The sequence below is a fragment of the Neoarius graeffei genome, chromosome 15 (genome assembly GCF_027579695.1).
Source record: "Neoarius graeffei isolate fNeoGra1 chromosome 15, fNeoGra1.pri, whole genome shotgun sequence".
Lineage (NCBI taxonomy): Eukaryota > Metazoa > Chordata > Actinopteri > Siluriformes > Ariidae > Neoarius > Neoarius graeffei.
In genome coordinates, this window is record NC_083583.1 from 58552235 (window position 1) to 58566423 (window position 14189).

The 14189-nt window shown below is 44.1% G+C and overlaps 1 protein-coding gene across 2 annotated transcripts in view; it reads right to left on the reverse strand.

The window, feature by feature from the left end:
* socs7 (suppressor of cytokine signaling 7) overlaps nt 1–12584 on the reverse strand; it is a 29312-nt gene extending 16728 nt beyond the window's left edge. For both annotated transcript variants that reach the window (XM_060941723.1, XM_060941722.1), the window contains exons 1-3: nt 10861–12584; nt 8727–8791; nt 8384–8488 (exon numbers count right to left, since the gene is read on the reverse strand). In XM_060941723.1, coding sequence (XP_060797706.1) covers nt 8384–8488; nt 8727–8791; nt 10861–12275 — 1585 coding nt within the window. In that variant the 5' untranslated portion in view covers nt 12276–12584. The remainder of the gene's footprint in view (nt 1–8383; nt 8489–8726; nt 8792–10860) is intronic.
* Between the last annotated feature and the right edge of the window lie 1605 nt (nt 12585–14189).

Here is a 14189-nt window from a genome sequence, read left to right on the forward strand (position 1 = left end):
TATTTCTTAGTATGAAAAGGCACATCTACCGTACAATACCTTGTTAACATGTATACCAAGTTTCAAATCTGTATCATGAATAGTTTTGGATATATGCTCAGGAAATGAACATTGCTCTTAGAAACTAAGTCAAAATCTATTTTTTATGTAAAAATTGGAAAAATACTTTTTTTCCAAATATCCAAAATAGCAAAAGACACCAGTTCACATGTTGCTTGATATGCATACAAAGTTTCATGAAGATATCTTCAGTAGTTTTAAAGGTATGGCCCAGAAACAAAAACGTGACCGGATGGACGGAACCAGTTTCTATATCCCTCACCAAACTTCGTTTGGGCGGGGGATAATATTGGCTGGCTTTTTTCATGGTATATCAGACATATTCCATTCAGCTACTTGTCTTCGACTCATTCAATATCATGCTAGCTGAATGGAATATATCTGATATACTGTACCACTCAACGCGGTTAGCGCTGTCGCCTCACAGCAAGAAGGTCCGGGTTCGAGCCCTGTGGCCGGCGAGGGCCTTTCTGTGCGGAGTTTGCATGTTCTCCCCGTGTCCGCGTGGGTTTCCTCCGGGTGCTCCGGTTTCCCCCACAGTCCAAAGACATGCAGGTTAGGTTAACTGGTGACTCTAAATTGACCGTAGGTGTGAATGTGAGTGTGAATGGTTGTCTGTGTCTATGTGTCAGCCCTGTGATGACCTGGCGACTTGTCCAGGGTGTACCCCGCCTTTCGCCTGTAGTCAGCTGGGATAGGCTCCAGCTTGCCTGCGACCCTGTAGAACAGGATAAAGCGGCTAGAGACGATGAGATGAGATGAGATGAGATGAGATCTGGGATGTATTTTGTCTGAAAAATATGAGTTTTTCAACGAGAGAAGATAAACTTCATATCTTCAAGCCAACGTGTGATTTTCTTTTTATTATATCGACACATTCACAAACAAAAAGTCCCCAAATTTATCAAAACAATTCATTGATTTCCTCACAAGTGAAGATATTGGCGAAAATATGTTACTCCATATCTCGGATGTAGTTTGTATGAAAAATACGAGTGGCATATTTCCCAGTAAAACACTTGTGTCATATATATATATATATATAAAACCAAGCATCCTCACTGCTGGTAAGTCCAGATGCCAGTGATGGTCAGAGGTCTGATCTAGATCTGGACTAGTGATGGAAGATTGTGAGTTTAAATTCGCGCACGGCCGAGCTGCCGCTTCTGAGCACTTTAACAAGAGCCATAACCTGAATATGCTCAGCTTAATTATCAGTCACACTGAATACTGAGGAAATGTAAATGTAGAAGTACTTGTGATGAAGTAAAGGGTTTGAATAGTGTATATAATTTTTGCTGCAGAGCTGTGTTTAACAGTATGCTTAAAGCATATATGCAGAACCATGGCCTCACTTTTGTTGATAAATGCCTTGAGACCTCAAGAATGGCATCGGAATAGTTTTAAGCATTAACAATAAATCTAATATAGTAATATTTACGATTAAAGTGATTCATATAGGTAGCGGGCTGAGTGAATGACCTTGACATCTGTGACGTCACAGCAGGAAGTCTATCGGTCTCATTGCCATTTCCGCTATGCTAAAACGCAGAGCTGACTGCAACTCCGATCCTCCATTTTGAGCTAATTTATCGCCATGTCACGTAGATGTGTTGCTGGCGGGTGCAGCAACACGACAGAAGGTGGATTTACGTTGCATTCATGGCCCAAGAATGTTCAAACTGCAAAGATTTGGACGCGTTTTGCGAGAAGTTCACGGGCACATTGGGTGGCTATGAAGTGGTCTCTACTCTGCTCTGCATATTTTACTGAAGACTCGTACGAGACCTCTGATCTGTTGAGGAGCGTTGGCTATAAGCCCATATTGAAAGAGGGTGCAGTACCAACAATTAAAGAAAAAGAAAACAAGAATAGGAAAGTATTTATTTATTTATTTTAAAGTGAGTTCAGTTGCACCAGTTTTCCCGGAGTGTGAGCCGAGGGTTGTTGGTAAAACCCGGGACGGAATGGGACGGGACATATTGCTCGGGCAGTGACCTCCCCGCGATTGTTGCTAAAACCGGTGACATCCCGTTCCGTCCCAGGTTTTAGTAATTGCCTAAGCCGAGCAGTAATGGCAGAGTACTCAGTATGGAGAGAATGGAGAATGAGTGGAGCAGCCGTCTGATTTCTAAACTGGATATTGCTGCCATCTCGCCCTTACGTGGAAGAAGCGAATGAACGGAGAATTGAACGAACAACTGAAAGTCAGATTATTTCAAAACAATCGGCCACAAGATCGGTCTTCAAGAAGCGAGAACACAGACGGGTAAGCTCCAACTTGCATTGGGATATAAAATAACAAAAACAACACTCGTTGTTTACCTGCATTTAGATTAATCCATGTAACTTGTATTGTGTGTTTAAGTTAGCGGTATAAGATTATTTAATTTGCTTCAGAATGTGATTGTTTCGGTTCATCTGATTATTTAAAGAGCCTTTTACGTTTTATCAGTGAAAATGCATGCATGCACATGTATGTTGCATAAGTTATAGCACCTATCCTGTTTTAATGAGAGTCAACCCACAATCAATGAAGTCAAATCAGTCTTAGTTGAGCAAGTCTCATCTCATCTCATTATCTGTAGCCGCTTTATCCTGTTCTACAGGGTCGCAGGCAAGCTGGAGCCTATCCCAGCTGACTACGGGTGAAAGGCGGGGTACACCCTGGACAAGTCGCCAGGTCATCACAGGGCTGACACATAGACACAGACAACCATTCACACTCACATTCACACCTACGGTCAATTTAGAGTCACCAGTTAACCTAACCTGCATGTCTTTGGACTGTGGGGGAAACTGGAGCACCCGGAGGAAACCCACGCGGACACGGGGAGAACATGCAAACTCCACACAGAAAGGCCCTCGCCGGCCACGGGGCTCAAACCCGGACCTTCTTGCTGTGAGGCGACAGCGCTAACCACTACACCACCGTGCCGCCTAGTTGAGCAAGTCGGTAACAGGATTTCTTACTTTCACCATAAAATTTTATTTACATGACTTTGGTCTGTAGCTGTAAAAGGCCTCGGCCTTAAAACCGGTTCCCGCTGTGATGTCACGCACTCAGGGCTGGCTGGCTCAGCAGGGCGGCTCAAACGCCAACTTTGCGGTCGATTTTAACTCTCAAAAATATATTTTTTAAAATTCCCATTTATGCAGCATACAAGAGTCAAGGATGGAGATACTATCCACTCAGAAACTTATTTAAAAACAAAGGTTCTGCATATCTGCTTTAAATGTAAAGCTCTGAATGAATTCATTCCAATTGCAGATTCTGAATGCACAATTTATATGCATCCTAAACGGGACACACTCTTCATTTACATATAATCCAATCCAAAGTTATGTATATGTTTAGAGCAGGGTTTATCTTCACAATGAGAAGCACATAAGTCCGGTCAACACGGTCAGCTTTTTAATCACGCTGCTTGTTCTTTTAACCCGTTTTCAATGATTTCTATCTAAGCAAAATGTCAAAGTGTGAATTTTTTAAACAGACAGCAAGAAGAAAAGTTTCTGAGTGCAGTAAAGTTGCTCAACATTTCATATTTACCTGAATGTAAAGTAAATGTGATGCCTCTAAACCCCACTTTTTTCCTTGTACAAAGCAACAATCATTATGCTGATTGACCAGGTGTTTTCGAACCATAGCTGATCCGAAAGGCCATAAATTGATGGAAAATCAATAAAATCAGCCAATTTTCATGGAATCTGCCGAGACTGAACCGGAAGATCCCGAAGGGGTGCGCGACATCACAACAAAAACAAAAAGTCAATTTCGTTCCCGTGTGCAGCAGTGGTTAGAGCAGTCTCGATATGGAATCACGTTTTGGAGAGAATTCTGATAGTGATTGGGATTCTTATAGGTCGGATGAAGGGGCAGCTTTTCCGGAGTAAATGGTTATCTTTTCAAGGCCCCCAAGACAAGAAACAGATGCCAGTTCACTCAGTTCACAACAGTCTTCCTCTGTAGCGCACGCAAGATAGAGAAATGGATAGAGAGAGAGATGTGCAGAACGCAGTGTTTATCTTTCATCATGTTTTCTTGAACAAAACTAAAAACAAATCGAGTCTTGCAATATTGCAATCTGAGAGCATTTAACACGTTTCAGTTAATAATTAATGATGATGATTGCGCGCACGTGCACGTTCCTGTTAAAGTGCATCAGATATGATAAAATCGGATGTCGCAAGCATGTAAATGTTGCTCATAATCCTGCGTCTGGTGCACTGTGTGTGTGTGTGTGTGTGTGTGTGTGCGTGTGTGTGTGTGTGTGTGAGTGATAATAAGGGAATCGACGACTGTCCAAATGTCAGACCAAATGTCATTTATTAAATAAACGGGTTTCTTTTTGCTCCAATAATTCCCATGTGGTCGTTCTGGTGGTGACGAACACTTGATGAATCAGATTTATTATTAGTAGGCTACATGAAATCTGCCCACTTCGTCTGCACAAACCTCACCCACTGTCGCTTTAGATTAGCGTTATTTCTCGGAAATTTGTGAACCGAATGTCCTGTTGTATCGGGATTTGAACATCCAAACACAACACAGCGCTTTCCCATTGTTATTTTTGTAAGATTCCAACAACAATATCCAATTTCAGTGAGTAAACAAACACGGAGTCAGATGAACGGAAATGACCCAGATAACCGGGGTTCATGCGTGACATCATGCGAGATTAGCCCTGAGGCAAGGCTGCCTTTTTCCGGGATCCAGAAGCCACGATTTATCGATAGTTTTGTGCTTGATAATAAAATAACAAATAATTATTTTAAAATATTATTTTCCCCCTGCTTTATTAATTCATTTTGGTCGTTACTAATGATACAGTGGTGCTTCAAAGTTTGTGAACCCTTTAGAATTTTTTATATTTCTGCATAAATATGACCTAAAACAACATCAGATTTTCACACAAGTCCTAAAAGTAGATCAAAAGAACCCAGTTAAACAAATGAGACAAAAATATTATACTTGGTCATTTATTTATTGAGGAAAATGATCCAATATTACATATCTGTGAGTGGCAAAAGTATGTGAACCTTTGCTTTTCAGTATCTGGTGTGACCCCCTTGTGCAGCAATAACTGCAACTAAACGTTTGCGGTAACTGTTGATCAGTCCTGCACACCGGCTTGGAGGAATTTTAGCCCGTTCCTCCGTACAGAACAGCTTCAACTCTGGGATGTTGGTGGGTTTCCTCACATGAACTGCTCGCTTCAGGTCCTTCCACAACATTTCCATTGGATTAAGGTCAGGACTTTGACTTGGCCATTCCAAAACATTAACTTTACTCTTCTTTAACCATTCTTTGGTAGAACGACTTGTGTGCTAAGGGTCGTTGTCTTGCTGCATGACCCACCTTCTCTTGAGATTCAGTTCATGGACAGATGTCCTGACATTTTCCTTTAGAATTCACTGGTATAATTCAGAATTCATTGTTCCATCAATGATGGCAAGCCGTCCTGGCCCAGATGCAGCAAAACAGGCCCAAACCATGATACTACCACCACCATGTTTCACAGATGGGATAAGGTTCTTATGCTGGAATGCAGTATTTTCCTTTCTCCAAACATAATGCTTCTCATTTAAACCAAAAATTTCTATTTTGGTCTCATCTGTCCACAAAAATTTTTCCAATAGCCTTCTGGCTTGTCCACATGATCTTTAGCAAACTGCAGACAAGCAGCAATGTTCTTTTTGGACAGCAGTGGCTTTCTCCTTGCAACCCTGCCATGCACACCATTGTTGTTCAGTATTCTCCTGATGGTGGACTCTTGAACATTAACATTAGCCAATGTGAGAGAGGCCTTCAGTTGCTTAGAAGTTACCCTGGGGTCCTTTGTGACCTCACCGACTATTACACGCCTTGCTCTTGGAGTGATCTTTGTTGGTCGACCACTCCTGGGGAGGGTAACAATGGTCTTGAATTTCCTCCATTTGTACACAATCTGTCTGACTGTGGATTGGTGGAGTCCAAACTCTTTAGAGATGGTTTTGTAACCTTTTCCAGCCTGATGAGCATCAACAACGCTTTTTCTGAGCTCCTCAGAAATCTCCTTTGTTCGTGCCATGATACACTTCCACAAACATGTGCTGTGAAGATCAGACTTTGATAGATCCCTGTTCTTTAAATAAAACAAGGTGCCCACTCACACCTGATTGTCATCTCATTGATTGAAAACACCTGATTCTAATTTCACCTTCAAATTAACTGCTAATCCTAGAAGTTCACATACTTTTCCCACTCACAGATATGTAATATTGGATCATCTCATCTCATCTCATTATCTCTAGCCGCTTTATCCTTCTACAGGGTCGCAGGCAAGCTGGAGCCTATCCCAGCTGACTACGGGCGAAAGGCGGGGTACACCCTGGACAAGTCGCCAGGTCATCACAGGGCTAACACACAGACACAGACAACCATTCACACTCACATTCACACCTACGGTCAATTTAGAGTCACCAGTTAACCTAACCTGCATGTCTTTGGACTGTGGGGGAAACCGGAGCACCCGGAGGAAACCCACGCGGACACGGGGAGAACATGCAAACTCCACACAGAAAGGCCCTCGCCGGCCCCGGGGCTCGAACCCAGGACCTTCTTGCTGTGAGGCGACAGCGCTAACCACTACACCACCGTGCCGCCCATATTGGATCATTTTCCTCAATAAATAAATGACCAAGTATAATAATATTTTTGTCTCCTTTGTTTAACTGGGTTCTCTTGATCTACTTTTAGGACTTGTGTGAAAATCTGATGATGTTTTAGGTCATATTTATGCAGAAATATAGAAAATTCTAAAGGGTTCAGAAACTTTTAAGCACCACTATATATATATATATTCATTTTAAAGCATTACAATCAGGCATTACATTCACTTTAAAAGCAGTAAAAGCCATTGTTTCGGAATAACACAAGAAATTTAGCATTTGTTAAAATATTTCCCTCTGTTTTTACTGGAAGTTTACTATTGCTAAAATTCTGATGAACAATGAATGCTGAACTTTCAAGATTGCATCCAACATCTGCTTCAGTCTATAATGCCTCATGATACTAATCCAAGCTCACATTTATTTTCAACAGATTCCAATTTCTAACATGAACGTCCATGTAAAGAATTTTTAAAAGGACACTCACTCATTTTGTTCAATCGGACAGCAATTTCGTTCAGATTGGGCTCAAAATGTCTACTCTTTTCCGATCGAGGTGTACTGTATACATGAATTTTTTTTCTGATCGTGCGGATTATTAAACTGCATGTAAACATTGACAGTGTTTCTCAGTTCTGGGCCTGGAGGACCCCTGTCCTGCCTTTCACATTTGAATTTGGTACGTTCGAAAACAAACAAACAAAAAAAACCCACTAAAAATGTACATGGCAGCGTATTGAGAGACCAGAACTAGGAGGAAAAAAAGACTGATTTAACATCACTGTCTTCAGGTGTACTGTACTGAGAATATTTGGGGAAAATGATCCACTTGTGCAGAGCCAATTAAGTCGATGTAACATGTTTCGTTTCACACTGTGTAAACCACAGAATCCCTCCACTTAGATAACAAGAAGTCATCCACAGTCTGTCATCCCCTCACAGCATGCACAGTAGGACTGACAGGCCACAGATTATAGACTTCTGCAGTGGGATGCAATTTGGAACAAAAAACACGGATATGCTTCTGTGAAAGAGAGAACGCAGGCTGATGTGCGCATTCAAACACGTGAATGGAAATGTTGATGAAATAGCCTGATTCCGAACATCTCATCTTCAAACAAGATGGGAGAATATTTTAAATATGAAGACAGAAAAGACCATGTGAATATAAAGTGTAATCAACCGAAAGATTACATCAGGAAGAAGATGCGGCTATTTCAAATCACACGAACCACATAATCAACGTAATCTAAAAATCATGCTAACCTACTGTACGTAAACGGGTTCGAAAGTGTCTTTTGTCTATTCCTCAGAATTGATGAGACATTTTATCCAGCCAGCATTTTATTCACAAAGTAAGACCTCAGACAGACTGATATAAGAGTTAGGAATCTGAGATAGCATGAGTCAGAGGAAAATAAGACAGAAGACAAAGAATATTTGAAGAGATTCCTGGAGAGATGGAGGTGAGACAAACATACTGGGAATGTCAACAAAAATGGCAGACGGTAGAAAAGATATAAGATAAGCTAAGATACAGAGAGAGCGAGAGAAACAAATGTAGGCCAGAAAAGAATGAGATCATGAGAATTGTTGTTTGTGTGTGTGTGTGTGTGTGTGTGTGTGTGTGTGTGTGTGTGTGTGTGTGTGTGTGTGTGTGTGTGTATACCTAGCAGGCTGAGACTTCTACGTGGAGGTGGAGGAGGGGTTGGGGGATGAGGAGAGTTTCTCCCTCTCTGTGAGATGTCCACATCCACCAGCGACACGGTCTCTCCTGCAACAGGACACGACAGAAGCTAAAGCCCAAATGCATAACCATTCTTCATCACCTTCATTAACACACAAGTCTGTCCATTCATCTTCAGGAACTACTTTATCCTGGTCAGGGGTCTGGCAAAATATAATATTGCTTACAGTATCTCTCCTCATCATTTGCCTAGATGGAAAGATTCTGAGTCTGAAATAAGCCCGGTTTAATGTTTTCATGTTTGTTTCTGTTCTTAGCACCTTACCAGTGAAGACAGGAGTGAAAGCAGCACCAGAGAAGGCACTTTGGGCCCTTGTTAATCCAGGTTGGCTAGTGAAAGACATGATGTGAAGAGTTAATGCATGGCGAACATGCTAACAGTTAAGAAATAGACATAGTACTATGAGCATAAATACAGACACAGAAAAAAAAATAAAAGAAAACCCGGTGCCACTGTTATATTGGCATAGTTTGGGCCCCACATGTCCCTTCAAACAGAAGATTAATACAAATTATTATATGGCACGAGCTACTTCCGGCGCCACGGTGGTGTAGTGGTTAGCGCTGTCGCCTCACAGCAAGAAGGTCCGGGTTCGAGCCCCGTGGCCGGCGAGGGCCTTTCTGTGCGGAGTTTGCATGTTCTCCCCGTGTCCGCATGGGTTTCCTCCGGGTGCTCCGGTTTCCCCCACAGTCCAAAGACATGCAGGTTAGGTTAACTGGTGACTCTAAATTGACCGTAGGTGTGAATGTGAGTGTGAATGGTTGTCTGTGTCTATGTGTCAGCCCTGTGATGACCTGGCGACTTGTCCAGGGTGTACCCCGCCTTTCGCCCGTAGTCAGCTGGGATAGGCTCCAGCTTGCCTGCGACCCTGTAGGACAGGATAAAGCGGCTAGAGATAATGAGATGAGGGAATGAGCTACTTCCGGTAAAATCGTGCGCTCTGATTGGTTCCTTGGCGGGCAGTATTTTCCCCTAATGCCCGGGGCGATTACGGAGTTTCTTTCCAAGGCGCCGGCTTTCAACGTTGCAAAAACAAAACGACAAAAAAAGATTGATTGGAAATCAAAACCGAATCAAAAACAGCCAAAACGCAAAAGATAAACAAGAGTCATTCAAGAAATGAGCAACGAAGAGCATTCAGAAACCGCTAACAGAAATTCATTTTTGAAACCACTAGCTGTTTATTCTGCATGCGTGACTCAACTAGGTTACAAATATGACGTGACTGAAAGAAAGCAGCGTCACGCCTCGTTATAACGACTGTCTATTTTAATCTTAGAAATAAGAAATAAAAAAGCCATATAATAAACTCCTTATTAACCTTGCCTGTTCGGTCTTTTCAGTAAAATATCAGACCTCGGTCTTTTTGTACGGACCTCGTCTACGGCTCGGGCCGTACTGTCAAGACCTCGGTCTGATATTTTCCCGTAAAGACCGAGCAAACGAGGTTAATAAGTACTTATTAACACAAAGTTATTCAGACTGATCACTTTTATCCTATGAGGAAACATTTCTCTCCTAATGGGATGACAATGTCCACATCCACAGGACAGGACAGGACAGGATGGGACGGGACGGGACATGGAAGCTCACTGAATAGTTTGAGGAGTCTACAAATGATGTAAGGTTATTGCAGTAAGCAGATCTCAATCCAATTGATTCTGGGAGATTCTGCACCCATATGGCGTTCCCTTCCTCCATCATCGATTACCAGTTGATGGGATAATTGTAAAAGAAAAGGCTTCTTTAAAGGTTTGTTGTGTAATTAAAGGCTCTTAGTAAGGGTTCTACTTTCAACTTTTCTATTGTAGGGTTCTACACAGGGGTTAGCACCGTCGCCTCACAGCAAGAAGGTCCTGGGTTCGAGCCCAGCGCCCGGCGAGGGCCTTTCTGTGCATAGTTTGCATGTTCTCCCCGTGTCTGCGTGGGTTTCCTCCGGGTGCTCCGGTTTCCCCCACAGTCCAAAGACATGCAGGTTAGGTTAACTGGTGACTCTAAATTGACCGTAGGTGTGAATGTGAGTGTGAATGGTTGTCTGTGTCTATGTGTCGGCCCTGTGATGACCTGGCGACTTGTCCAGGGTGTACCCCGCCTATCGCCCGTAGTCAGCTGGGATAGGCTCCAGCTTGCCCGCGACCCTGTGGGACAGGATAAGCGGCTAGAGATAATGGATGGATGGGGTTCTACACAGAACCTTTAAGGTTTCCCCAGAGGGACAACTGAAGAACCATTGTACAGATCCAGAGCCCAACATGTTCCCAAGACTTTTATGGTGTCTTTCCTTTTAATCCATGTACTTTTTTGTGTTAAAAATACATCAAAAAGCCCGAAGGGAAAAATCAAACCCTGTTATGACATTTTTTTCTTTATGTATGAAAGTCTCCACTGAGTCCTCTACCTGGCCGTGTCGTGCTCCACAGCGCTTGTGCCCGACATGTCCACCAAACTTCCGGCTGAAGAAATGGAAAACGTCACCGACGGTCTCTTATCCAGAAGATTATTAGAGCCGCTGCAGCTTTTAGTTCTGAAAAGTTTGCTCAGACGGATTTTCAGAGACCCCTTTCTGGACTTCCCTGGCACTTTCAGAGCTTTCTCGCTTCCGCTGCCTGAACCCGGAGCCCGGGATGCACCGGCGCTGCTCTCTGTCTGCGGGCTGCAGCTCGTGCTGTCAGGACGCCCTTCTACAGCAGGCTCTACTGATGATGATGATGATGATGGTGGTGATGATGGTGGTGATGATGGGAATTGTGGTGAGTGTTGGTCAGTGTTGTTCCTTTGAGCCTTTATGGTTAGGGAACCCCGGAGCAAACAGCAAAGCTGCGAGTCACGACATGCTGGTAAGCAGAGAGCACCGGTCACCCCGACCGCCTGACCCGAGAGCAGCCCGACTGAAGGGAAACACCTGAGCGCGAGCTGGGTCTTCACCTGTGCACTGTCTTGGCACTCAGAGTTGTTGTTCTTCATGCCCAGGCCGCTGACCTCCTCTGATCCCAGGCCCTCCAGTACAAGCAGAGCATCGCTGGTCTCGGTCGGATCTTCTCCTTGTCTGATTCCGCTCGTCGTGGAGCACGAGCAGTGTTGGAGATCGCCGTCCTTGAGCAAAAAGTCGGGCACCGGGGCGACTCCCAGGTCTCCAAACTGCCTCGCGAGATCCAGAACCGGAACAGGCCTGTCAGGGAGCCGGAGCTCTGCCTGCGCCCTCATGCTCCAGTTCGGGTCCGACACTGCGGTTGGGTTTGATTTGTGCGCCCAGCTGCGTTCATCTGTGATGATGCGGTGCCGGTGGCACAGTTCGGCTGTGTGTGTGTCCGCGGTGTTGAGCTTCAGCTGAGGATGCAGCGCCCAGGGAGGATGGAACGGAGGATGATGCTGCGCACCTACAGCGCAGAGCGCATTGTTATTTGTGCTGGCGCTCGACTCAGAAGGATGTGTGGTCTGCTCCTCGAAAGCCCTCGACGCATCCGCATTGTTTTCAGACAATCCATCATTGTCTCTCGGTACATCTCGGAACACCAGCAGCTGAGGCCCGATTCCGGCTCCGTGGCTGAGATCGAAAGCGCGGGCCTCGGCGGGGCCGGGCTCAGGTGCCTCGCTTCCGCCACACTGCGGAGCTTTGTTCCCCGCCGGGAGGTGACTGAGACCTACCTGATTCTGCGCGCAGTCCAGTTTACCCCTAACGCTTCCGTGGCTCAAGGCGTCCTGCCCGAATCCAGCCACCTCTCCGGAGCCCGACGGCACACCGCCGTCCTCCTCGGCCGCAGAGACCAGGCGCATCAAGACGAAATCGGGAGACATATCTTTCCCGGTGTTCATTCTTATTCCTCGGTGCGCGGAAGGAACGAGCGATATCGGCGTTTCACATCGCCCCAGTGTCCAGATCGGTATCGCGCCTGTCGTGATCAAAGAAGCCGCTTGCTGTGGTTCACGCGCTCAGCTACAGAATGGAAAAAAAAAACAAAAAACAACCCGGAGATTAATATTTCCGCCGGAGCTTCAGCATCGCTGTTCGGAAACTGTTTACCGACAACCCAGATATTCATACAGAAAACAACAATCCATTCTGTAAACGACAACGGCTTCTCGCACTAACGGAACGCACGCGCGTCTTGATCACGTTACCGTCTGTTCGGCCCCACCCGCGCGCGCGCGCACACACGCTCTCTTTCTCTCTCTCTCTTTCTCTTCCTCTCTCACCCACTTCCGCACATCCTGTGCGCGAGCTCATCAGCGCCGATGCTCTGCCACTTGGCTGCAGGTTTTATGGTTCAATCCCAAATGCTTTCTCAACACGTGCACTTCATGATCTAGAGGTGCCTTCTACACCACAATATGAGCGACTCAGAGCTTTCATGTTCTAATGGTTTTTAATGCGCCCTAATGGTAAGATGTGCTGTTGTTGTTGTTGTTGTTGTTGTTGTTGTTGTTGTTGTTGTTGTTTACGGCTGTACAGAATGTGCCAGATTTCATTAAAACAGCATGTTTGAGAGACCTGGTCTTAATGAGTGCCTTTGGGCTGAAAAGTCCGAACTTGTGAAAATGTTTCTAAGCCCTTCTTTACGGAAGCTGAGAGAGGCCCTCCATATAATCCTTTTTTTATTCACCTTGTTATCCCGAGATAACGACATAATTAATTCAGGATCTCGAGAAAACAACACAACTATTTCGAGATCTCGAGGAAACAAAACCGTTATTTCGGGATCTCGAGAAAACAAAACAATTATTTCATGATCTCGAGTAAACAGCTGAGAAATGGTTCATTCAGGTGCGCCAAGAGACTTATGATATGCTGACTTTGGGGCTGTTTCTCATTCTGTATAGACGCAACTTTGGTCATTAGAATGTCTGGAATAATCGATCACTAAGGCAATTTTTATCCTGAATTAATTATGTCGTTATCTCGGAATAACGGTTTGTTTTCTCGAGATCTCGAATTAGTTGTGTTGTTTTCTCGAGATCCTGAATTAATTATGTCGTTATCTCGGAATAACGGTTTTGTTTTCTCGAGATCTCGAATTAGTTGTGTTGTTTTCTCGACATCCTGAATTAATTATGTCGTTATCTTGGAATAACGGTTTTGTTTTCTCGAGATCTCGAATTAGTTGTGTTGTTTTCTCGACGTCCTGAATTAATCATGTCGTTATCTCGGAATAACGGTTTTGTTTTCTCGAGATCTCGAATTAGTTGTGTTGTTTTCTCGAGATCCTGAATTAATCATGTCGTTATCTCGGAATAACGGTTTTGTTTTCTCGAGATCTCGAATTAGTTGTGTTGTTTTCTCGACGTCCTGAATTAATCATGTCGTTATCTCGGGATAACAAGGTGAATAAAAAAAGATTATATGAAGGGCCTCTCGCGGCTTCCTACTTCTTGCAGTGAAAGTGCTTGATAGAAATAGCATGACTTCATTCATGCGACATCAAACACCAAACAGGAAGTTGGCTCTAATTTAGCTCGTTTTTTTTTCATGCGAAATTAGTTCAAATCATGTATGTGTTTATGATGTAATTATTTTCAGTGACCAAACATGGTTCAGATGAATTAGAAGAAGAAACTTTTATTTGTCACGTGCACACTTCAAGCACAGTGAAATTCATCCTCTGCATTTAACCCATCTGAAGCAATGAACACACACACACACACACACACACAGAGCAGTGGGCAGTCACACCAGAGCGCCCGGGGAGCAGTCAGGGGTTCGGTACCTTGCTCAAGCCCCACGTCAACCTA